Raw genomic sequence first — 27049 nt, 5'->3', positions numbered from 1 at the left:
CAATTAAGCCTAAAGCCAAGTACAAGGTTAATCACTTTACAAGAGCTAAATTCAGAGAGATGAGGCAAAATTGAAAACAAATGAATTTGAGAAATAAAAACATTCTGTTGGAAGACAAATGGATCACATTTAAAATAACAATAATGAACATACACGACAAGTGCACATCTAAGATAAGCAAACTCAGACGAAACAAGCATAACTTTAAATCAATTAAAAGTGAAATAAAAAGAAAACTAAGTTATTTCAAGAATTTCTGCAGGGGGATAGTAGGAGGGGCTCACTGGAATGAATATAACATCAGGCAGAAACTAATTAGGGCAATTAGAGGGGCAAAAAGGAACCTAGGAAAAAGCATGGTTGCAAAAACAAAACATAACAGTAAAAAATTATTTCCATTCTAAAAAGAAAAGATGAAAATATTAAAATGGGGTATGGTAGTATAGTCACTATTTTACTGGACTATTAATAGGACATAGGAACTTAGGAGCAGGAGTAGGCCATTCGGTCTGGCAAGCCTGCTCTGCCATTCAAACAGATCATGACTGATCATCTACCTCTATACTATTTTTCCCCACTACCCCCATGTCCCTTGATGTCATTAGTATCCAGAGATCTATCGACTTCTATCTTGAACATGCTCAATGATTGATCTTCCACATCCTCTGGGGTAGAGAATTCCAAAGATCCCCCCCGCCCCCCCCCCCATTCTGAGTAAAGACATGCCTCCTCATCTTAGTCTAAAATGGCCTGCCCCTTATTCTGAGACTGTGTCCCCCGGTTCTAGACTCACCAGCCAGGGGAAACATCCTATCTACATCCACCCCCTGTTATGCCCTGTAAGAAATTTGTCAATTTCAATGAGATCACCTCTCATTCTTTGAAACTCTAGAGAATACAGGGCGAGTTTCCTCAATCTCTCCTCATAAGACAATCCCGCCATCCCAGGATTAGTCTGGTGAACCTCCATTGTTCTCCTTATCTACAGCAAGTATATCCTTCCATCGATAAGGAGAACAAAACTGTACACAATATCCCAGTTGTGGTCTCATTCACCAAGGTTCTATACAACTACAGCAGGACATCTTTACTCCTGCACTCAAATCCTGACTTCAAATCTCACCACGGCAACTTGGAAATTTACATTCTATTAATTAAATAAATCTGGAATTGAAAGCTAGTTTCAGTAATGATGACCATAAAAATACCAGATTATCATGAAAACCCATCTGGTTCACTAATGTCCTTCAGGGAAGGAAATCTGCCATCCTTACCTGGGTCTGGCCTACACGTGACTCCAGACCCACAGCATGTGGTTGACTCTTAAATGCCCTCTGAAATGGCCTAGCATGCCACTTAATTGTATCAAGAAGGCAACTCTGCATCACCTAATTAAGGGCAATTAGTGAATGGGCCAACAACTAAATATTCTGAGCAACGGGGAGGCAATGGAGTAGTGCGTTTGATGCTAGACGAGTAATTCAGAGACCCAGGGTAATGCCCTGGGGACCCGGGTTTGAACCCAAGGCAGATGGTGGAATTTGAATTCAATAAAAAGCTGGAATTAAAAGTCTAATGATGACCATTGTCAATTGTTATAAAAACCCACCTGGTTCACTAACGCCCTTTAGGCATGTAGTCTGGCCTACATGTGATTCCAGACCCAGAGGAATGTGGTTGACTCTTAAATGCCCTCTGAAAATGGCCTCACAAGCCACTCAGTTGTATCGAAGTCACAAAAAAAGGAATGAAAATAGACGGACCACTAGGCATCGACCTAGGCAGCGGAAACAACAATGGCAATCTCAGCCCTGTTGACCCTGAAAAGTCCTATTCACTAACACCTAGTGCCAAAATTGGGAGAGCTGTCTCACAGGCTAGCCAAGCAACAGCCTGACATAATTATCCCCATGGAATCATATCTTACAGAAAATGTCCCAGACATCATCATCACCATCCCTGGATATGTCCTGTCCCACGGGCAGGACAAACCCAACAGAGTTGGTAGCACAGTGATATACAGTCGGGAAGGAGTTGCCCTGGGAGCCCTCAACATTGACTGGACCCCATGAAGACTCATGGCATCAGATCAAAGGTGTACAAGGAAACGGCTTGCTGAATACCATGTACGATCCTCCCTCAGAGGATGAATCAGTGCTCCTCCATGTTGAACATCACTTGGAGGAAGCACTGAGGGTGGCAAGGGTGCAGAATGTATCGGTAGGAGTGACCATTGTACGGTCGTTGTGGAGACAAAGTCCCACTTTCACATTGAGGATACCCCCCATCGTGTTCTGTGGCACTACCACCGTGCTAAATGGGATAGATTTCGAACAGATCTAGCAACTCAAGACTAGGCATCCATGAGGCGCTGTGGGCAATCAGCAGCAGCAGAATTGTACTCGAACGCAATCTGTAACCTCATGGCTCAGCATATCCCCCACTCTACCATTACCATCAAGCCAGGGGATCAACCCTGGTCCAATGAAGAGTGCAGGAGGGCATGTCAAAAGCAGTATCAGGCATACCTAAAAATGAGGTGTCAACCTGGTGAAGCTATAACACAGGACTACTTGCGTGCCAAACAGCATAAGCAGCAAGGGATAGACAGAGCTAAGCGATCCCAACTAACAGATCAGATCTAAGATCTGCAGTCCTGCCACATCCACTCATGAATAGTGGTGGACAATTGAACAACTCACTGGAAGAGGAGGCTCCACAAATACCCCCATCCTCAACGATGGAGGAGCCCAGCATATCAGCGCAAAAGATAAGGCTGAAGCATTTGCTGCAATCTTCAGCCAGAAGTGCCGAGTGGGTGATCCATCTCGGCCTCCTCCGGAGGTCCCCAGCATTACAGATGCCAGTCTTCAGCCAATTCAATTCACTCCATGTGATATCAAGAAACGAGCTGAAGGCACTGGATACTGCAAAGGCTATGGGCCCTGACAATATTCCGGCATTGGTACTGAAGACTTGTGCTCCAGAACTTGCTGCTCCCCTAGCCAAGCTGTTCCAGTACAGCTACAACACTGGCATCTACCCGGCTATGTAGAAAATTGCCCAGGTAGGTCTTGTACACAAAAAGCAGGACAAATCCAACCCAATCAATTACCACCCCATCAGTCTACTCTCGATCATCAGTAAAGTAATGAAAGGGGTCATCAGCAGTTTTATCAAGCAGCACTTGCTTAGCAATCGCTTGCTTACTGACACCCAATTTGGGTTCCGTCAGGGCCACTCAGCTCTTGACCTCACTACAGCCTTGGTTCAAACATGGACAAAAGGGCTGAACTCCCGAGGTGGGTGAGAGTGACTGCCCTTCACATCAAGGCCACATTTGGCGGACTGTGGCACCAAGGAGCCCTAACAAAACCGGAGTCAATGGGAATCAGCTGGCTGGAGTAATACCTAGCACGAAGGAAGATGTTGTGGTTGTTGGAGGTCAGTCATCTCAACTCCAGGACATCACTGCAGGATTTCCTCAGGGTAGTGTCCTTGGCCCAACCACCTTCAGTTGCTTCATCAATGACCTTCCTTCCATCATAAGGTCAGAAAGGGGCATGTTCGCTGATGATTGCACAGCGGCTCCTCAGATACTGAAGCAGTCCATGTCCAAATGCAGCAAAACCTGGACAATATCCAGGCTTGGGCTGACAAGAAGCAAGTAACAATCGCGCCACACAATTGTCGGGCAATGTCCATCTCCAACAAGAGAAAATCCAACCATTGCCACTTGATGTTCAATGGCATTACCATCACTGAATCCCTCACTATCAACATCCTGGGGGTTACCATTGACCAGAAACTGAACTGGACTAGCCATATAAATACTGTGGTTATAGGAGCAGATCAGAGGCTAGGAATCCTGTGACGAGTACCTCAGCTCTTGACTCCCCAAAGCCTGTCCACCATCTACAAGGCACAAGTCAGGAGTGTGATGGATTTGCCTGGAGAGCACAGCTCCCACAACACTCAAGAATGCTTGACAATGTCCAGGCCAAACAGCCCACTTGATTGGCACCACATCCACAAACATTCACTCCCTCCACCATGCACACACTGTAGCAGCAGTGTATACCATCTGCAAGATGCACTGCAGGATTTCACCAAGGCTCCTTGGACAGCACCTTCCAAACCCATGACCACTACCATCTAGAAGGACAAGGGCAACTTGGGAACACCACCACTTGAAAGTTCCCCTCCAAGTCACTCACCATCCTGACTTGGAATTATATCGCCATTCCTTCACTGTCACTGCGTCAAAATCCGAGGACTCCCTTCCTAACAGCGCTGTGGGTGTACCTACACCACATGGACTGCAGCGGTTCAAGAAGGAAGCTCACCACTATCTTCTCAAGGGCAAATAGGGATGAGCAATAAATGCTGGCCCAGCCAGCGAAGCCTACATCCTGCGAATGAATAAAAAAAAATTACTTGCTCCAACTATTCACATGGGAAAGGCCTTAACACCTGGTCCTGCAAAACAAGAATCCAAGCAAAATTCAGGACTTAAATAAAATTGGGATTGATGTCTTAAACAATCAGAAACTGTGCAATTTACAGCTCAAGCCACACCTTGAGCACTATGTCCCATTCTGGTCCTTGGGAAACCAGGAGGAGATGTACAAAGTGCAGAAAACTGTCGCAAATCTGATTCCTATCATTAGGGTTTGGCTATAAGGAAGCACTGTGAAATTTGGGTTTTTCGGCCTGAATAAAAGGTGTCTGAGAAATGACCCCATAGCAGCATATGAGATAGTTAAGGGAGTGGAAAAGGATAATCTAGAATACCAGTTTAAATTAGGTCAAAGGGATGCAGCTTCAAAGTAATACAAGGTAACTTCAGGACTGATATCAGGAGGTTCTTTAGCATGCAGAAAATGAACTACACCCGGAATATGATTTGGGTAAAGCAGTGGAGGCAAAAATATATAAGCAAGAATTAGATGCAGCAATGGGTTGGGATGTTGGGTTGTTCAGGATGGATTAATTAAGACGGCCTGGGAGGCCTTCCTTTTCTCCAAATATGGTGTGATCTTGTGAAACTAATAAAACAATTACAAGAAATACAACTGTACTTTTGAATAATGAACTTTATGTGAGTTCATCATATGATGACTAATGGGACACTAAAAGAATGCACTGAAACCAGTTTACATGCTTTAGTGCAGACAAGCTGATGTCAAAACTAATCATTTGCAGTGGGCTTTTTTCTACTATCACCAGGAATTCAAACTGACCTTGGGCTGTTGCGCCACACACGTGGGTCTGCGTTTCAGCAGATATTGGTGCAGCCCTTATGGTCACAAAGTGTAGTGTGTAATAGCGATAAAAGTTTAATTTGAGAGCGACCAAACTGTTCAGATCAATAGTTGCTTGGTTACTATCTATCTGCATCATCGCACGTCAGTTTTATTGCTAGAGTCCAAAAGGTTGGTTTTGTTGAAACTGCCATTAAATCATAAAATATGTTATAAAGTTGATAGGCTAAAGACGGTTAGCAAATTGTGCGCGAGTGTTCGTGGATACCTTACACCAGTGAACACGCTACTTCAGCTCAAGTTCTTACCAATTGGTATTCCAGTTGAGATTCTGCAAAAATGAGGAGAATAGCGTTATACTTGGGAATCTGCATTGCTGTTCTTAGTTTGAGTGTTACAGCTAATAGAAGTGAGTAAAAATGTACTTTTTAAAATATATATGCAGTTTCATTCGAGCAACAGTATAACTGTTTAAAGATAGACTTACATTTTCAGTTTAAAAATTTATGTTACATGTAACTTAGCATTTCAGTCATGATACTTCATCTTTATTCAAGAATTTGCCAGGCCCTACAATTATAATTCAAGCCAAATTATTTAGAACTTAATAATAAAGTTTTAATACTTGCATTCATATAAAGCCTTATAACATCACAATGTACTGTGCACTATGAATTACTGTTGAACCAAAGTGAATATTGCTATGTAGGCAAACAATGTACGTACTTGAAGGATACTACGCAAATCTGTTATGGCGGACGCATGTTAGCCATCTCTAAGAATGTGACTGTGCAATGGTGCTTGTGCCTTTTAGAAGGGACTGGGGCCATATTGTTTTATTCTGTGAGCAATATTGTATTATTGTGTTTTTCTTATGTAACAACATAGATGTTCTTGCTAATAATTTGGTAAGTAAAATCAGCACTTAAAAATATTACCTGGCTATCTTCTCATTGCTGTTTGTGGGAGTGTGCTGCGTGCAAATTGGCTGTTGCACTTCCTACATTACAACAGTGACTATACATCAACAGATTTTCACTAGTTGTAATGCGCCTTGGGACAACATCCTGAGGCTGTGAAAGGTGCTATATAAACCTTCCATTTATTTTATATGACACTAAATACGCCCTTTAAAGATAAAGTCAAAGCATATGTTAAATCACTAAATAAATTACAATGAAGCTTGCAACTATGTGTCAAAAATAGTAAAACAATAAATGGTAATTAACCTTCTGGTAGCTATTTAAACAATTCTCAGACATCTAGACAAAGTACAATGCTGTTTGGTGTTTGAACAGAGTTAAGCTTCTATGGATCTAAGAAGTGAAAGGTTGGTTCAGCCTTTACTGAGAGGTTAAAAAGAGATTAAGTAAACTGTGAAAAATTATGAAGGTTTTGAGAGTGTGAGTAGTGAAAAAATGAATTACTCTGGGTAGGGAGTCAATAATTAATTTTAAACTGTCACTATCTGGCCACATAGCCTTTCCATCACCAAGACTGCCTATTTTAACCTCCATAATATTGCTTCATTGCACTCAGGCCTCAGTTCACCTGCTTGAGGCCCTCATCTATGCCCTTCTTACCTCTGGACTTGACTATTCCAATGTTCTCCTGACCAGCCTCCCATCTTCCAAGTTACATAAAACTGAACTCAGCCAAGACTCTGTTGCTTGTAACCTAATTTGCACCAAGTTCCCTTCAGCCATCACTATCTGCTTGCTGACTTACATTGGCTCCCAGCCCAGCAAAGACTTGATTTTAAAATTCTCCTCCCTCCATGACACTGCACACAGGGGCTTTGTCCAACATGTAACCCTCAGATATTTTTAAATTAAACTTTTTAATTAAAATAATAAACACATAGAATTATAAAATGGTTACAGCACAGAATGAGGCATTCAGTCCATCGTGTTCGTGTCAGTCTCTGTGACAGCAAATCAGCTAGTCCCACTCCCCTGCAATTTTTTATTCTCTTCTGGTAATTATCCAATTCTCTGTTGAAAGTCACAATTGAATCTGCCTCCATCACACGCTTAGGCAGTGCATTCGTGATCCTAACCACTCGCTATGAGCATAATTCTATTTCCTTTTTTTAAATGTGAACAATCAGATTTTGTTTAAACATATGTGGCCTCAGTGCAACACAGAGACACAATCTAACGAAATGATATAGAATGATAAGATGTAGTCCATTCCTGTTTTCACCACAGTAGATGTTTACAACACAGCAGAAGGCTGTTCAGCTAATCTTGTCCATGCCAGCTCTTTGCTCGAGTAATCAAAAACTAATCCCACAGCCATGCCCTCCCATCCCCTAAAGCCATGTATCCTCCTCTGTGTCAAATATTTATTCAACTTTTTCTTAAGCAATGGCTTCTGTCCCCTGTGGTGAAGCGTTCCATGCTCCAAAACATTTTCTAACCTTTCTCTTCGCTCTCTTAATCATTCTTTTAAATGGATCAATCCTCACCATTGACTTCCCAATCACTGTCTTCAAATAGTCTTTCACTATTCACTCTTCAAAATTGTGTTGCTGCTGGGGAGTGGGCTGGGGGAGTTGAGGAAGTGGGGAGGAACAGGCAAACCAGTCACTCCACCAGACAGAGTAGGAGAATATATTGGCTGCATCACATCAGTCTGTTCCTTCATGTGTCTTTCAGTCTCATAGTAGCATTGGTGGAAATGTTGCGGGAGGTTGTCTCCCATCCTTTTGGTTGGCATAGAGGTTATACAGGAAAATAGGAGTATCAAATAAGAGGTAAAGGAAGAAAATAAAGAGTCTGACCCCCACAACAAAAACGTTCCCCTAATGTTTGAAGTGCGGTAAAAGTACATATTACAGGAAAAAAGTTTTAAAAGCAATGGTTAGTTTAAAAGTTTTCTAGCTTTCTAAAAAAATGAAACTTATGGTGTCTATATTTTTATTCCTACTTTTTTCTTAAAATTATTATAAAATTAAGAATGTACAAAACACCAGCTCCCAAATAAAGTCAGGTGTGTAGCAGGAAAGGGAAGCTAAATACTGCCACAAACAGGATGAATTTTGCATGTGCACTAGCACTGCATTATTTTCAGTCAGACAAAAGAAGGTTATTTCTGTGATTGACTCATTTCTCTTAAAAAAGGTCTTTTTAAAAAAAAAATCATTTCCAGAATAAGTTTCTTGATATGGTTAAATGGAATCTGTTATTAAAATCACTGGACAGTGAAAAGTTTTGATGTCAAAACTAGATTCTGTAAAGCAGTATTTTTGGTCAAAACTCAAGAAACTTAAATCAATTCTGTGATTTACAGAATTCACATAATATCATCTAGCTCTCAAACATCTTCATAGACATTGCTTTAAGGAGATCTTTTAGCTTTTCACTTTGTTTAACATTAACATCTGCGATGAAATTTACACACTTCACAGTTTCTTAAAATGATTACAGATCTGAAGGTTCATTGATTGTGAAAAAGTCAAGAAAAGGTGAAAACCAGCTAGAGACCAGAAAATTAACGAGCTTTATGTGATGGTTTATAAGGGGAACAATTCTTCAGAAGAAACATTTGCTTAGGCCCAAATTAATTCACCGCATTTACTATGAGAATAACAGTATAAAAGGCACATTTGTTCACAGGTCAAGCTGGGATTTGAGAGATTTAGTTTGAACCAAACTGTAAGCTAATGCTCATTTTAGTGATTAACAATGAAATTCAAAAGCTTAATAAAAAAGCAAAGCACTGCTGATGCTGCAATCCAAAATAAATCAAAATGCTGAAAATACACGGCAGGTCTGGCAGCAGCTATGGAGGGCAGGATTTTCTGGTCCTGCCAGCCACAGGAATTGTCACAGGCAGGACAGGAAATTTGATGGACCAGCAAAAGGTCCGTTGACTTTGGGCGGGAATCTCTGGCTCTGTGGCAGGCGGGACCAGAAAATCCCATCTGGAGAGAGTAAACAGGCTGAATTTTCCCATGGGCATTGGGAACCCAACGTCAGAGGAGGTGCAGAAGGATCCGAAATTGTTGACCTCGATGTTAAGTCCAGAAGACTGTAAAGTGCTTCATCAAAAGCTGAGCGATGTTCCTCGAGTTTACATTGAACTTCAAATGGTGTAGGAGGCTGAGGATGGCGAGGTCAGGGTGAGGCAGAGAATTAAAATGACAGGTGACCAGAAGCTCGGGGTCAGACTTGTAGACTGAACAGATTTTTTTTTAGCTTTGTTAGCTTTGAATTATTTGAGGGCTGAAATGTATTGTGCCTACATTTTTAGAAATAAATAAAAGTTGGCACACTTGAAAACAAGAAAAATCAACCAGTGATTTTGTCTCTTTCATCAATTTGGAAAACTTTTTGGATAAAATATTAATGATATTAAAGGTTTTAGGTGGATAAAGATTTAGTGGTGCACTCATTCCAAGAGGTAAAAGTGAAAATCCAAGCTTGGTGTGAGAAAGACAGCTTCTTGTCTTTTATTAGGTAATGACTGCCTCACCCTTGCAAAATTGTCAGCCAAAATATAGAAACTATGTGGAGGGAGTGAGGATACATCAAGTTGGATACCATTTGAAGGAGCTGGTTTTGAATCTAACTCAGGGTGTTGAGGCAAAATTTAATTTATTAGATTGCTTTAAGAGCAGATCTACCCTTAAGAGGGTAGATCTTGATTTAATGGAAGTAAAATGAGCTACCGACTCGCTATCAGCTATTTCATGCTAACCCATTGAACCATGAAGAAGGATGTGGGTTAACTGAATTACGTAGAATTAGATCGAATTTAGAGTACAGAACCAATCCATGCCCATGTCTATGCTCCACTCAAGCCTTCTCCCATCCTTCCTCATCTAACCCTATCATCATAACTCTCTCTTCTCTTTGCCCTCATATGTTTATCTAGCTTCCCCATAAATGCAATGAGAAAGGTGAAAGAAGTGGCAGACCCACAGCTACGTGACAAAAGAGGAATTCTGACCTTGATGAAATACTTCACTACAATAAGCTTTTCTCCTCCCTCCCTTTATTAAAAAGATAAACAGAAGGATCAATAGCAACAATTAAATAAATATGTGCTTGCATTCATGTTAGAGGTCAAATATAGTGCAACTTCATACTCTGAGTGATTGTATAATTATATGAGTGTATATTATGAACTATGTAAATGACTCCCAGCCCTAATTCCTAACATGTGGTTCCACCATGTGAAACTCTGCACTGGGAGCAATAAATGCATGTAAGTGAGGTTACTTGGCAACAAGGGGCTGAAATTAGAACAAACCAATTCAGTGTAATTTCCCAGCATGGAAATTCACAATCAGCTGAAAAAGAGAATTTAATTTCTTCACTCTTGGGATTGGAAGAAGGCTGCATGGCCCTATTTGCCATGGAAAAAGGAAAGGAAAACTTGCATTTAACTTTTCATGAACTTAGAATGTCCCAAAGTATTTGACAGTCAATGAAATATGTTTGAAATGCAGTCACTATTGTAAGGTAGGAAACACAACTAAATTATGCACAGCAAGATTCCACAAACAATGTGATCATGGCCATATAATCTGTTTTAGTAATGTTGAATGAAGGATAAATATTTGCCTGTACACCAGAGAAAGGTCATCTGCTCTTCTTCAAATGGTGCCATGGGATATGTTGTGTCTATTTGAGAAAGCAGACTGGGTTTAAACATCTCATCTGAACAACAACACCACCTCTGAAAGTACAGCATTCCCTCAGTACAGCACTGAAATGTTAGCCTAGGTTTTATGCTCAAGTCTCTGGAGTGGGATTTGAACTCACAGCTTCCTGACTTGGAGGTGAGAGGAGTACCAGCAAGCCACAGCCAACGCTATGGTAGCATGGGGGTTCTACTTCATGAACAATGCAGTGCTTGTGCTTATGATGCTCCCACAATGGTGTTAGGTAGAAAATTCAAGCATGTGACCTAATGACGATGATGGATTTCTGATATATGGCAGGGTGGTATTTAACTTGAAGGGAGACTTGGAGATCATGGTGTTCCTTCTCTGCCCTTCTCAGTCCTGCAAATTACAGGGCATCAGTTGGCGCAGTGCATTCCATAGATTCTGCATACTGTAGCCACAGTGCATCATTGACACAAAGGCTGGATATTGAATATAATCTTGGAAGCCCTCTTCATCAGAAGGGCCTTTACTGCTGGTACTGCATCTTCCACTAGCACTCCCAGGAGGGGTCTAGGACATTTTCAGTGTCATTTTCAGGTGGGATCATGGTAAAGAATCTAAGTCCTACATCTATATTAGAAAAAACGAATCAGGAATAGTCATGAATAATTTCTCCGTTCACAGATACAAATATAGTTCAGGTCTTCTGGAGCATAATCTGGAATGCAGCAAATAATCTTCAATACTACAACTCAGCAATAAAGATCCTTGAGAATTCTTTTCTTCATTTTTAGTTCTCTTAGTTCAAAGAAAGTTTTTTCTTTAAGTTTTCAACAACATAAACATGCATTTATATAGTCCTTTAACATATAAAAACGTGCTTCATGGAGTCGCAAGGCAAAACACCAAAGAAGGAATAATGAGGCAGGGTTTTGTGGGGTGGGGTGGGGTGGGTGGAGGGGTGGGGGTGGGGGGGGGTGGCTGGGGTGTGTTAAACAGCATAGGGGCTAGGTGTCTTAAAGCAGGGCAGCCAGTGGTGGAGCAAAGATGAGGGATGCACAAGAACCAAGTGCCAAGTGTCAGTGGAATGGACAAATTGTGTAGGGAAGAGTTGGAAGTGTTTACAGTGATTGGAAGCATCAAGACCATTGATGAGTTTAAATATAAAGATAAGGATTTTAAATTTGAGGCATAGGGGATGAAGGCAGCAGTAATGGGTGAGCTGTATAAGATAGGATACTGGCATCAGAGCTTTAGATGAGCTGAAGTTTATGGAGTTTGACGGATTGGGAGACCAGTCAGGAGATTATTGGAATAGTTGAGTCTGGAGATCATAAAGATACCTGCGAGATTCTTAGTGAAAGACAACCCAAGTTAGGGGTGGAGTTGGGCAATTTTGTATAGGTGAATTTTGTAATGGTGATGATATGGGGTCAGAAACTGAGCTTGCTACTGTCCAAGATACTGGGTTGTAAACAGTCTGGTTCATCAGAATCAGTGATCTGGGGGGGTGTTGGAGTTCATGGCAAGGGTGTAGAATTTCTGGAAAATGCTGGCTTCAGTCCCATTGTTTAACAGAAGGAAATTAACAGTTATCCAGAAATGGATGTCAGGCAAGTAGTTTGATATATCACAGAGGCAGTGAAGGATAACTAGTGGAGTATTGCTGGAAAAAGAGACATGTCTAAGCTTTTCAACTTGCACTCATCAGAACACTCACTGACTCGTTCCTCAGGGCAATGTCTTGACCAATCAGGGTCAAGCTGCCTGGTTTAAATTTCAAACAATGCTTGGCCTTAACTGTCAGTCGCCATCAGTGGTGCATTCTCCATGGCAATGCCATTTGCCAACCAATCAGCACTTTCTTCACATGCAGCAGAAATTGTTGTTTTCCTCTTATATTGGTTATCTTGCAAGTGTCCTAATGAGTGGAAGATGAAAAGCTAAGACATGTCTCTTTTTTCAGCAATACCCAACAACGTAACTATTAGTGGAAACTGAATCCATGTCTGAAGATGTTTTTGCCAATGTAAATGAGGTGTAAGAGGGGATTCAATTTAGATCCATAAAGGATTTTTGTATTGAAGATGAGAGAGTAGGAAGAGAAATCATTAGAAGCTTTGCCTTTGGTTATGACTGGCTGGCAAGAGTGAAGTGGACAACAGAAGAGAGGCATTAGCAGAGGATGGTATGATTATTTCAAAGGCCGTGGAAAGTTGAAGAGGAAGCATTTGGATTAAGCATCGGAGAGTGGCATTTGTGACTTTGGCTTGGATTGTTTCAATTTCGCAGGAGGGCTAAAACCTGACTGAAGAGTTTTAAATGGGGAGTTCCTGGAGAGGTAGTGTGATCTGATGGTCAACAATGTACTGTAGGACATTGCAGAATAAAGCAAGTTTGGAGATGGGATAGTAACAAATTAGGGAAGATGAGCTGAAGGATTCCTTTTGAGGAGAGAGTGCAATGACTGTTGTTTTGAAAGAGAAGGGCTCAGGCTCTGAAGATAAAATCATTTACAATATTAGCTAGCATGAATTTGGGTGGTCAGCAGTTTAGGAGGAATAGGTTTGAAGGAGCAGGAGGTTGAAGAGGGAAGGGGTTGAAGGAGCAGAAGTTTGGTGAAGGAGTGCAGTTGAGGAGTTTGGAGGGAGAAGAGATTGCTTGTAGGGGAAACTAAAGGGAGATGGAATGCAACTTTTTTTGAGGCATGATAAGGTACTAAATAGTTGTAAGTTCTTTCTCTCAGTTATTGTTAATTTGTAATTAAGAAGTATATCTATTAGCTCCTAACAAAATATTCTATTTCCCCTGACCACAGGTGAAGTCTGTGAGGAACCAATGCAGGCAGGAGATGTGACAGATCCCAAATTAAAGAGCATTCAATGGTTCTATCACCCAGGTACTGACCTTTGCCAACCATTCGTCTACAGTGGAATAGGAGGCAACAAAAACAGGTTTCAGAATGAAACATACTGTTTGATGACCTGCTCTAAGACTTATCCTGCGAAGTTTCCGGAAGGAGGTAAGTTCTTCATATACGGTGGCTGTCACTTTTTTTATTTAGAATTGCTAATTTTGTAAGTTTAAATTTTAAGAAAAAGCTATAAGTCAGAAAGTTTCATTGGACAACCTTTATTTTTTAAATTCACATAATTTTTCTTGAGATATTTCAGCCAGAATACTTAATTAATAATGAAGCATTTAATTACTCTTAACTGTACTTATCAGTATTTGATACTACATCAAAATAGTACAAGGTTCAAAGTTTGTGTTGTTTTTCAACTCTAACATCTGAATTATAGATTGTTTGTAGAATAGGTGTCAGAACTTAGCACTATTGTGCCAAAATAAAATAGGAAATATGTATTCAAAATACAATGATTGACCTTTGTAAGATGCTATTGATGGGGTTCTGGTTCTAGTCAGCCCAAGTAGCTGTAACATGCCCCTATCAGAGGTGACAGGTGGAGTTTAATGAAGGTGGCAGAGGGTGGAGGGCAGGCCAAAACTGACTTGAATCCCCGGGATCCTCGAGGGAATTAAACCCCAAATTGGCAGCGAGAACTCTGCCGTTGGGGGTCCTGGATCACCCGGGGACACTTAGTCACTGCACTTTTTCTAGGAGGGCAGAAATCCTGACCCTTAGAGTTGCCAGCTAACCAGAGGCTGACAACTCTCCATTACCACCGGGAGTGGGGACTGCCACCGGTAATACACTTGGGCCTTCACCAGATATTATTGCTGGATCCCTGGAGAAAGGTAAGTGGCAGCAGGATGGGGCTGCAGGGAGGGGGTCACAGCAAGAACAGAGGGCAGTTGGAGGAAATGGCAGGGGTGTGGCTCTCAGGAGGCCTCCCCCTTCCCGAAGCTGGGTCCCTTGACTGGGCACTGAGTGCCTTTGAACAGGGAGTAGCCCACCCCCCCAACTCCCCAGAAGGCTGCAAGCAACCCTGACTTGTTGGCCTCCCCACTGATTAAGTAACAGTGGTGGCAGGGTGAGGCCCTTGGCCCTTAAGTAGGCATTAATTCCCCACTTAAGGACCCCAGTTGGTGTCCGGGCAAGAAGGCTACACACAAACCTTCCTGCCACCTCAGACATAATCAGAAGGAGGTGGCAGGATCCCTACCTCACACCCTCCCGCCTGATCAAAGGGCCCCCCACTTTCTTGGAATTCACCTCTGGTGTAGGGGGAGGATGTGCAATTTTATTCCTCCCAACAGCACCAAACAATGAGTTACCAGATTGCCAGCATGTTAAGAGCACATAAAGTAAATAAAAATAAAAATGTGGTGAGATGCAAAATGGGCTGCCAATTGACTATCACCCAATTTATACCATCTCACAAAATCAAATTGCCTGCTTTGGGTTTAAGATAGGGTTAAGATAGGGTTATGCATGAACATAATGTGATTGAGAATGTTCTTTGCAAAGCCTAGTTTAGTAAAATAAATTAATATACATACAAGACACTTTGGGGTTGAATGTCACTTAGATTGTTTCCATGGATCTTTCTCTGAAGCTATGGTGCATGATCGGAAGAACTCCCACAAAAATTCAAATCCTTTATCAACATATATCTTTGAACATTATGGAGTAGAAACTATGATCAATGCTGTTCTTGGAAAAGTATGTAACAACTATCTCTCTGTGCTACTTAATGCATTTGTTAATCAAGAATGGTCACCATTAAATTTGAATAGAGAAGAATTTGGTACAATCATGTTAAAGGTCCATGTCAATGCATTAATCCTTAATTCATGCTTGGGAATATACGTTTTTTTTTTGTATTCGTTCATGGGATGTGGGCATCACTGGCATTTATTGCCCATCCCTAAGCATTTTTTAAGAGTCAACCACATTGCTGTGGGTCTGGAGTCACAGGTGGGCCAGACCAGGCAAGGACAGCAGATTTCCTTCCCTAAAGGATATTAGTGAACCAGATGGGTTTTCACAACAATTGGCAATGGTTTCATGGTCATCATTAAACTTTTAATTCCAGATTTTTATTGAATTCAGATTTCACCATCTGTAGTGGGATCCAAACCCAAGTCCCAAGAGGATGACCCTGGGTCTCTGGAACACTGGCCTAGTGACAATACCACTATGCCACCACCTCCCTGGTGCTGTGCGCCTAGCGAAAGAGGAGATGGTGGCATTGTGGTAGTGTCACTGGACTTCTATTTCAGAGACCCAGGGTAATCCTCTGGGGACTGGTCTTTGAATTCCACCACAGCAGATGGTGAAATTTAAATTCAATAAAATGTCTGATGATGACCATGAAACCATTGCCAATTTTTGTGAAAACCCATCTGGTTCACTAATGTCCTTTAGGGAAGGAAATCTGCAGTCCTTATCTGATCTGGCCTACATGTGACTCAAGACCCACCAGCAATGTGGTAGTCTCTTAAGTGCCCCCTGAACAAGGGCAATTAGGGATGGGCAATAAATGCTGGCCTAGCCAGCAACACCCACACTCCATGAATGAATTAAAATAAAATTTCCACCACCAAAGTTTTCATTTTTAGTATCCATTATTCTCTGTTTCTGTCAAGACCTGATGGCTCAAATAATCCTCAGATTATAGCAAAACAAAAATGGGGAAAGGACCAAATGAAATTTTCTTTCCAATCAGCAAAGTGAACATATTTTAATTCTTTGGCAGATGCAGCATGTAAACTGTCAAAACTACGAGGGGATTGCAGCGCCAATTTACTGAAGTGGTACTACGATGAGACCTTGAAGGATTGTGACACGTTCCTCTTCAGTGGATGCCATGGGAATGGAAACCAATTTGAAAGCAGAAAGAGTTGTCGGAGACTATGCGGTAAAAACTCGTGTTTAGATTTTGGCATTGTAAGCTGTTTAAAGCTGGAAAACACATACATATGATTTATGTTCCTACAAAACGTTATAGTGTTCAATTCTCAAACATAGCATAAAGAGATTAAATTATTTTAATATGTTTAGGTACATGCTCTGATTGAATACCAGCAGCTAATTTAATTAGCTGTGAGTGCTGAAGGGTGAATGTTGATACAAATGCACTTTGATTCATGTCTATTCAAAGAATTGCTATGGTCCAATAAAACCTTTACAGCTACAGCCCTCATCTGACAATAAACTTTTCAGCAGGGGGTTAGTGATTGAAGGGGCTAGAAGGTTGAATGTACTGTCATCCTGAAAGAAACCAGAATGTACTGTTCCCATTGCATCACTGCGAGTCCTTTGGGGCTGGGCCTCGGCACGTCTACTGATTTGCAGGAGAGCAGATTGCAGGTGATAAGTGGCCCTTTCAAAACCCCTCTCAATACAATCCACCAATCTCTCCATTGTGGAGTCCAGAGCCTGCATGGCAGCCATTTGATCTCCCACCAAAATTGCAAAATATAGCAGTATGGACCCCTGTTGTGAGGTCTCCCAGGTGCAGCATACCTGGAATGACCCACACTATCCAGGATAGGCTGCAGAGCCATGAGATGACACCATGAAGGCTGGATGCAGAGCCCTCAGCTATGGTGGTGAAACCTCTTGTCACACCTTCCAATACCTCATAGAGCTGCTTGTGTGGGGCCAGCTGTTTTCTTCTGTACCCTCAAAGTCCTCATCTTGTTGTCCTCAACAGAGCTTGGCTGATGCAGCCCTCCTGCAAAGTCTGTCCTGGGCCGTCATTGATGCTGGGTGTTTCCCCGTGTGCACACTCCACAAGCGCAATATCTAGTTCATACAGACTGCCCATGTATAAGATTGTGTCTGGGAGGAGAGGAGAACCTGACTGGGCCAAAATGGCCGATACCTCAAACTGACAATGTTATGGAGGCTTTCTGTCTGCCCAAACCTGCCCCTCATGCAACTGATTCAAAACAGAAAGGCCAGAATTATACCAGCTCTGTAGGGAGAGGCTGGAGGGTTTGTGGGCGCGGGGGTGGGGGGGGGGGGGGGGGAGGCTATTTTGTCAGCAGCAGAGAAGATGACAGATCCACCTCTTGTCAAGAGCACAAAGGAGCCACTTAAGTGGCCAATTGATGGCCATTTCCCACCCCCATGGGCATTGTTCCCATCGAGGCGGAGGCCCACTGCCATTTGGGGACTCTGTCCATTGGAACCTGGTGGCCACAGTGGGCTCTGGGAGCCTCCCGTTCTGGCACTCCATGGCCCACAGCGGGCACCCTGGTGGCAATGGCTGCCCACTGCAAGGCTGCCACTGGAAATCAACAACCTCCCCCGGATCACCCGGCCCTGCCTGCCTAGCCCCGGCCTTTCCTTGACCTCATTTCCTCCCCTTCGAGGGTACCTGACCATGAAACCACCTCCTCCATGCTGCTGCAGCCTCAGCACCGGCCACCGTTAGCCGTGGCACTGCTGACTGAGCTGCCTGCTGGCCTTCTGATTGGGCCAGCAGATTTTGGGGGTAGACTGCCATGCTTAATAGGATGGCAGGCCCAGCAGCAGCCACCGTTGGGAAAAGTGCCTCCTGAGGCCTCGCTGCCTGCCAGGGTTGCCTCCTACTTTCAGCTCTAGCAGTGGGACTTCAGCTGCCAGCAGAACATCCAGCCCACAAACTCTGGATTGACAGGAAGTTCTGCTAAAATGCTGTAGAATCAAGTAAATCTTCTTAGACTTTATTGGTTGAAATATATGCCTTTTTTTCCAAAAAGGATCAAAAATCCCAAAATGCTTTGCCCCTTTTATGAAACACTTGAATTATTCCCGAGGCCAAGCTAAATACCTCTTAATTTTCTTCCCTTCCTTGTGAGATGCCCAGCCTCTGTTCACCACCTAGATACGGTTGAAATTTAAGACACACGGTGCAGGCAATGACAGGTGCAACCCACTTCTTTGTTTCCTTTAAATTTTACCCAGAAGTTGAAATAGTTTTGGCTATTGTATGCTGTTTAGTGAAGGTGCAGCGCACAATTGATCACTCAAGATGGACAGAGCTATCCGTTTTGTGTATTATGTGTTATAAACGCCCTCTTTAGTTTATGTGGGTTAATAACATGTGAAATTTGGGCCTGAAGTAGTTATTTATCTTTTCTAAATGATAGCCACTAGGTGTCTCTACAGCTTGGCGTTTAAAGCTCATGCTGCAATATCGTTGAGAAAATATCAGTTCAGTTTTCCTTACCTGGGGAATCGAGGGCCCCCAGAGGCAGGGGAGAGGAAAATGGGCCAAAGAACAATTGTGTAGATCTCCACCCCAGGGTTTCCCCACTGGATGTAACTATGTCTGAGCCTGGAGTTGCTATTATAATGAGGCGACAATGTGTGAAAGAGAGGTCCCAGTCTCTGACCTCATTCTTCCTCCGATTATGGGCACCTCAGTGGGGCAGGGTTGGGTATGGGCCTCCTGAAGATGCTGGAACAATGGCTTGGACCATCTGCAGGAGTCTCTGCTGTAATTTTACCGTTTTCTCTTATTCCTTTAAAGCAATGGCAGCTCCGATGGCAACTAATTAGCTACCTGACCCTGTAAGCTGCACCCGGGGGACCCGCAAACGGCCAAGGCAAGGTCACCCCCAGTTTTCTAGCTCATCGCCGGGGCCCCCGCTGCAAGCAAAAAATGCTGTCCAGCATGCGCGTACATGTGTGCACACATGTGCACATGCATGTGAGTGTGTGCAGGTCTGCATGTATCAGACAGGACAGGTTCACTCTCAGCTGTGACATTTCCCATGGTTGGTCAGCCTGCTAATAGTCACCGTCTAGGCCCTCATAGGAAGCATGACCACTTTAGCAAAGTCATAAATGGCTCCCAATGTCCAAATCAACTGTAACTCAAGAAGAGGCAAAATTGTCAGGAAAACAATTATAAGAAAAGTACAAATGAGGAAATTGAATTTACATGTTTATTTCATTTTGTAATTAATATTTTTTTCTGTAGCTGCAAGTGGACAAGGACGATTCGCTATAGATGAAGAAGAACCTGAAATTCAGCAAAGAGATGAAGGTAGTGTACTTAGATCTTTTTTGATTTGTATTCGAGGTTTGGAAAGTATCATCCAGTGATGGGATCAGAGGAAACCATTACATTTTTAAAAAATTGACCACAATTTTTCTCAAGGTAAAAATAGCAGAACTGACAGGATTTCTGGAGCGAATGGCAACATTCCACTATTTCAACCACCTCAGCATGAGGGGGAGGGGTAAACTCAGTAAAAGAACTTTTGGCACCTACTTCCCTAGGAATATTTTGATGTTAAATTGAGGGTGCAGTGACCCACCAGAATTTGGTCCCTTCTTAAATTCCAAATCCTCCACGCAGCTTATGACACTGAAGCACAGTCTCAGTCGATGAATTTCAGAGCCAATGGCGGGTAAATTGAGCTTGGTAGTTTCAGAGTTCTACACTGCCCTTACAGTTCCTAAATGGCATCCATGGCGAACATGCATGCTTCTGACAGGAAGCGTCCGGAGGCCACCTTGGTAAAGGGGTTAGCGTGCACAATTAATGTCTGCTGGAAGTGTAACAGGCAAATTATAACAACAATCAGCAGCAATATTGATTTAATGTCAGTGCTGCCATTTTGGAGTTCCACACTCCAGCCGATGCCATCCCTTAACTTCACACAGCTGAATGTGCATTAAGCAACATGAAGGAAAGCTTGTGCACAAACCAGATCCTCCCAGACCGGGATGGCCTAGTAGGCTTTCCTCTTGGAATAGAACATGATTTAGAGAATGAATAGAGATCAAGCAAAGGACAATCTGGCAGAAGATGAAGCAGGAGGGGGAGAAGGGCTCTTAGCAGGGGGCCAAATCCACCTAGGGTGTTCAGGGAGCAATTAGGGTTAGGGGAATGTCTCTGAACCGCTGAGACATTCAATGTTTGATACAGCTGCTCTTCACTAAGCAGCACAACTGTTGCAAGCACAGCTTCAAAGTCAGGGCAAGAATATTGTTAGAGGTTTCCTTTGATAGCACCATCCAAACCTATGACCTCTACCACCTAGAAGGACAAGGGAAGCAGGCACATGGAAACACCACCACCTGAAAGTTTCCCTCCAAATCACACACCGTCCTGACTTAGAACTATATTACTGTTCTATCACTGTCTCTGGGTCAAAATCCTGCAACTCCTGTCCTAACAGAATTGTGGGTATACCTACACCATGAGGTCTGCAGTGGTTTGAGAAGGTGACTCACCAGCACCTTCTCAGGGGCAAAGAGAGATGGGCATGAAAGTGACATACTGCCTGCATTACATTGGATATTCATTGTGGTTGCCACACCTGTTTTCGGGGGCTACTCAATCTTTGTAAAACTTATGAGAATACAATTTCCCCAAGGATTTATGAATAAAAGAATAACGTTGCAAATAATTCACACCAAGAATTGGAAATGAGCTAAGAGTCCTGCACAAACTCCCATGCAAAATTCTGTACCAATGTGTGATTTTGATGTTACATTCCTATGTAGTTGTGTTCTCACATTATTTTTACCCAAAAACAGGATACAAAATGTTACAAATTTTAGCAACAAAATTACAAACCAACAATATACTTTAAAAATAAAACTAACTGGGCCACTCCCCAAAAGCTACTTCCCCTGGTCTCACCAGGATAGCCAAGTGATTATGAAGTGTTGGATTTCGGATTCAATTCATCATCAATCATCAATTATTCAAAACTGAGGTTGATAGATTTTAATTGAGTAAGACTGTTGGGGATATGGAGTAAAGGTGGGTAAATGTCCTTGAGTTGAGAATCAGCCATGATCTAATTGAATGGTGGAACAGGCTCAGCCTATTGAATGACCTACTCCTGCTCCAGGTTCTTATGTTTATTGAGTACAAAAGTATGCCTACCCTAATTGTTCTTCCTACCCAGACCATTATGATTCATTAAGAGATAAAAATAAATTTGTTACATTGTCATGTTTGGTCCTTCATGTAAGTAATATTTCCTGCTTGTTTCCATCACTGGGAAATACCTGTTTTTCTCTTGAGGTTTATTGAAGAAACTGATTTTTTTTTAAAACAAGGCAGAATATCAGCAGAATACAATGAAGTTCAAGCAATGCTGACACACTCCCTGCCATTTCCCTGCCACAATTACTTTTTTACATACCATAAAATGGCTAACCTTTCTTAAGGCATTCATCTAATGAAGAATGATAACTGTGAAAATCAACACTAGGTTCCTGTTTCCCATAAAGAAATATTTGCAGTTCTATAATGCCTTCCACTATCTGATGACATCCTGAAGTGATTTAAGCCAAATAAGTACTTTTGTTGTGCCCCCTGTATAATAATGTAGGAAACGCGGCAACCATTGCACAAATCAAAGTCCCATAATGTGATAATGACTAGAGAAGCTGATTTTCGTAATGCTGATTTAGGCATAAATATTGGCCAGGATACCTAGGAGAATGCCCCTGCCCTTCCTCAAAATAATGCCATGAGACCTTTTATATCCACCTTAGAAGGCAAACGAGGTTAATCTCTCAACTGAAAGATGACACCTCTGACATTGCAGCACTCCCTCAGTACTGCATTAGGGGCTTAATTCAATTTCATTTTATTTGTCTTTTTCTTCCTGTAATATAACCTTTATGTCTAACAGTAAACAAAAAAGAATTTTTGTGGTGATTTTTTTTGGGCCTCACTGATGATGCAATGATGGAAATAACTCCCCTTAAACTTGTATTATTTCTCTTTTCAGGTGATACTGCTGCCATTGTGTTTGGATGTCTTTTTGGTATTGCCGTCATTGGTTTTGTTGCTGTATTTGTCATCCAGAGGTATGTTGATCTAATTCAGACTGAATAACATTGATTACATGTAAATACTTGAGCAGTTAAAAATACAGATCGATAAAAGCAAAATACTGTGGATGCTGGAAATATGAAATAAAAGCAGAAATACTGGAAAAACTCAGCAGGTCTGACAGCATCTGTGGAAAGAGAAACAAAGTTAACATTTCGAGTCAGCACGACACTTCTTCTGAGCTAAAGAAGCGACATCTCTTTAGCTCTGAAGAAGGGTCATACAGACTCGAAACTTTAACTGTTTCTCTCTCCACAGATGCTGTCAGACCTGCTGAGTTTTTCCAGCATTTTCTGTTTGTATTAAAAATACATATTGTTTAATCATCCTAGAAATAGCAATTATGGAAGGCAACCATTGCTAGAATTCCTTGCATTCTAACATGCCCAATTACCTCATCTACTTCTGGACAAAAATAATAGGTTGAATAATAAGTATGTAAAAATACATAGAATTAGTAAATATTTGCACATGGTGGGGAGGAGGGGGGAGTAAAATGGAGCTGTAGGAGGGGCGGGGGAGGGATAGATAAAGTGGTGCAAGAGGTCCAGCATGGGATGACAGTTGGATCTGACTAAACCACCAAGGGGGAGAAATACGACTTTAACTTCAGTTCGAAATGTGTTACATTTATAACTTCTGGGTGACAGCTCTTCACTTGCATATATTCAGGAAGGCACAGATCGCTCTCCTACAGTTACAATCAGGCAGGAGCTAGGCAATTTAATGGGGTTCTGTCTGACTAGAAAGCTGCAGTGCAAATGGACTATTAATTGTCTGGAAGTAAGTTTAATGGTATGGATCAATACAAGGATTTGATAGTCCCTTTCGCTCTACTTTGTTTGGCATATTTCAGTCAAGTTCCTCCATGCACCATTACCTCTATAATAGTGCATGGAGGAACTTGTCAAAAATATATTTAATGCACTTGAAATAAATGAATTAGTGACTTTGTTCAAATAGTGCAGGCAAGAATTTGTTGTGAATATATTAATCAGTGTGCTAAAATTAGCAGACAGAGGAATTTCTACCCTTTAGTGTTCAAGTTCATAGATAGCATCAAAACTGTTGATTGAAATGTAACTGTCACTGCCGATTATTTTATGACTCAATTAGTATATGACTCATTAAACATTCCTTCTCTCCATTAGGAAAAAGCATAAAAGCCAGAGAAGCAAATCAAAAGGAACAACAGAAGTAGAGATGCAGTAAAGTACTGCATAATCTGCCAATATAAGGAAGAAATAACTGTTTCCTGAAGATTTACTATCATTTGTTGCAAGGATTCCTTGAATTTCGTTATTTTGGATAATGATTTTGTACATTGACTTTTTTAAACTTGGTAAATAGAAAATATTTTGTGTCAAATACTCCGTAAATTCACCTGCGCTTTTCTTTCACAAATGCAAAGATTAAAATTCATCATCTGCGCATCTGTGTTCAAAGCAGTGGGGAATCCTATTATATTGCTTATATCCATATATAAACATGTATTTTATATATGTATGTGCGTGTGTAATAAGATGGTTAACTATGCATTGACTAAATGAGAAACAAGTTGGAATTTGATTACTTTTCCTTATATCTGTATTTTTGCCAAAATATTGATAAATTGAGGTTTATGCCTTTGAATTTGACTACTTTGTTGTTTAAGACTTCATTAATATGTTGGACTGTGAAAACTGTAACCTGGAACTAATTCTTATGGAGAAAACTTTGATAAAAACATGGTACAAAATATTAAAAACATAAATATATATAAACTCAAGTACATACATCCCTGCTTATGTAGATTATGCATTCAAATTATGATACATTTAACTAAATAGCTTTGAAAGACTCAGTTTTCTGCCATGCACAGAGGCTAACCATAAAAAAATTTCAAGATATAGTAGGGAGAAACATTCACATATATGTACATAAGTATGACCTGTTTGGTAACTGCCTTTCAGCATATTTCAACCTAAATTGCGTGTGCTCTTTCAATGCCTTTGACTTTTTGAGATAGTGAAATATCCTGTGAAAGAAATTATGTTAGAATATAAATACTGAAAACTATCTTACACAATGCAGTTTTTTATACAGTAGTTCTAAGTCAGATTTTTGCAATGCAATGCAGTCTGATGTGTAATGCAATCTGACCACTTCTTCCTTGTTGTTACAGTAAATAGCATTCCTGTGCCTCCTTCAACCATGAGAACAGACAGGAGCACTGAGTTTGATCCAATTGCTTTTGAAAATTCAGGCAGAAGAACAGGGGCTCAATTTTCAAACATTCAGTGACACAGCTATAACTCATTGTGTTTATGCATTTATTGGCAATATGCATTAAGCTTCAGCATCTTTACTGATAACTTATGTTTTGTTATGGGAAGATGAAAACCAAATAAAATTTCATTTGCCTACAACCCAACTCCCCCTATGCCCTCCCTTCCTCAACTCCCTACTAAAGTTTACAACCTTTGAGACTAAATTGGGGGAGTTCCTGGGCTACCACAGCAATTCCACCCATTATATCCTCCTTCAGCTTAGTGACAATGTTGGTTCCATGACGGGCTTTCAAAAGGCTCCAAAAATGCTCCCTCATACAAAATTGAGTAAGATTGATACCTTAGAACTCAATAAGCAGTACAACTTCTGGCCTTAAAGTGATGCCACATTAGGCACAGCTCCATGTGAGCAGCAGAACAATGCAATGTGCACTGTTGTAATGTTTCTGTCTTCTTAAATACAGCGTACACCAAAACCTACCCTAAGCAACACCATAGAGTATCCTTCAGTATATTAAGATACTACGTTCCTATTGCCCAAAGCTTGAGAAATCTTCAATTAAGAAAATTGCATAACAACATGAGGTTGAAATAGTTTTACTTATGGTGCCATTTCTTCATACAAAGCCTGGTATGAGTTCCAATAATTGCTTCTGGTTATACAAACCTAGTGGCTGTAAAGCATAAGAAAGAAAAATAGTAAAATAATTCTGTAAATAGCCTCATGGAGTTGCACATTATTTGAAAATTGGGCCTTTAGTTCTGCCAATGTTTAACTAATTGAATGAATTAGTTATCCACTTGAATTTGTCAAAATGCAAATGCCATTTAATTTTTAAAGGAATTTAATGTTTCTACAAAGAATAAATTGCTGAATGTTATATATTTGACTGTCAATTTTAAAAATAAAGCTGATGCAACAGTGCCTATTATTCTATAAGCCATCATATTTTGGAATATTTATACTGTCTTTCTTTCACCATATAGGAAAGAGGAGGTTAGCTTTTATTTTTGGCCATTATTTGCATACAGCTGGTGTGTCAGGTTTTCTATTTTTGGTATCACATTTGGCATTGACCTGTCAGAGACCCATATAGGACACATATAAGGTAATGATCCCCAGTTTGTTACCACAATTGGCATAGTGTCAGGCAAATTAGAGAATGAAATATGTGACTCAAAGAGTGGTGTGGGAAGAAGGGGTTTCAATTCATGGGGCACAGGCACCTACACTGGGGAAAGTGGGAACTGTTCTGTTCGCATTGTTGTATACTGGGGTACGTTAGACTAAGCCCCATAAAAGGTTAACTGTAGTAGTCTGTGACATCATAGGAGGAATTTTTTTTAAAAACACTCATTCATGGGACGTGGACTTCCCCGGCTAAGCCAGCATTTATCACCCATCCCTAATTGCTCTTGAGAAGGTGGTGATGAGCCATTTTCTTGAACTGCTACAGTCTTTGTGATATAGGTTAACCCACAGTGCTGTTAGGGAGGGAGTTCCAGGATTTTGACCTCGTGATAGTGAAAGTACGGTGATATATTTCCAAGTCAGGATGGTGTGCGCCTTGGAGATGGTCATGCTCCCATGTGTCTGCTGCCCTTGTCCTTCTAGGTGGTAGAGGTAACGGAGGGGGTGTAAGTGTAAGGTGGTGGATGGGCACCAATCAAGCGGGCTGTTTCATCCTGGACGGAGTTCAGCTTCTTGAGTATTGTTGGAGCTGCACTCATCCAAGCAAGTGGAGAATATTCCATCACACTCCTGACTTGTACCTTGTATATGGTGGACATGCTTAGGGGAGTCAGAAGGTGAGTTACTTGTCACAGAATTCCCAGCCTCTGACGTGTTCTTGTGGCTATATATGGCTAGTCTGGTTCAGTTTCTGGTCAATGGTAATCACCAGGATGTTGACAGTGGGGATGCAGTGGTGGTAATACCATTGAATGTTAAGGGGAGACGGTTAGATTCTTTCTTGTTGGAGATGGTCATTGCCTGGCACTTGCCTGTGACGTGAATGTTACTTGCCACTTAATAGCCCAAGCCTGAATGTTGTCCGGGTCTTGCTGCATATGGACACAGACTGCCTCAGTATCTGAGGAGTCGCAAATGGTGCTGAACATTGTGCAATT

General features: G+C 41.5%; 1 protein-coding gene across 1 annotated transcript; it reads left to right on the top strand.

Moving 5' to 3' along the window:
- The first annotated feature begins 5457 nt into the window (after positions 1-5457).
- tfpil (tissue factor pathway inhibitor-like) lies at positions 5458-25844 on the top strand. The gene is made up of 6 exons (XM_078550946.1): positions 5458-5673; positions 13703-13906; positions 16548-16709; positions 19767-19832; positions 22546-22624; positions 23801-25844. The coding sequence occupies exons 1-6, from the start codon at positions 5604-5606 to the stop codon at positions 23859-23861; spliced, it is 642 nt and encodes a 213-aa protein (XP_078407072.1). The 5' UTR covers positions 5458-5603; the 3' UTR covers positions 23862-25844.
- The last annotated feature ends 1205 nt before the right edge of the window (positions 25845-27049 follow it).

Source organism: Cetorhinus maximus, chromosome 1, assembly GCF_964194155.1.
Source record: "Cetorhinus maximus chromosome 1, sCetMax3.hap1.1, whole genome shotgun sequence".
Lineage (NCBI taxonomy): Eukaryota > Metazoa > Chordata > Chondrichthyes > Lamniformes > Cetorhinidae > Cetorhinus > Cetorhinus maximus.
This window is presented reverse-complemented; position numbering and strand designations above follow the sequence as displayed.

Bases quoted from the DNA above. Each gene is read 5' to 3' on its own strand.
- tfpil (XM_078550946.1), top strand. From the start codon at position 5,604: ATGAGGAGAATAGCGTTATACTTGGGAATCTGCATTGCTGTTCTTAGT. The intron at 5,674-13,702 runs GTGAGTAAAAAT...CCCTGACCACAG, and splicing joins GAGTGTTACAGCTAATAGAA to GTGAAGTCTGTGAGGAACCA. The intron at 22,625-23,800 runs GTATGTTGATCT...TCTCTCCATTAG, and splicing joins GCTGTATTTGTCATCCAGAG to GAAAAAGCATAAAAGCCAGA.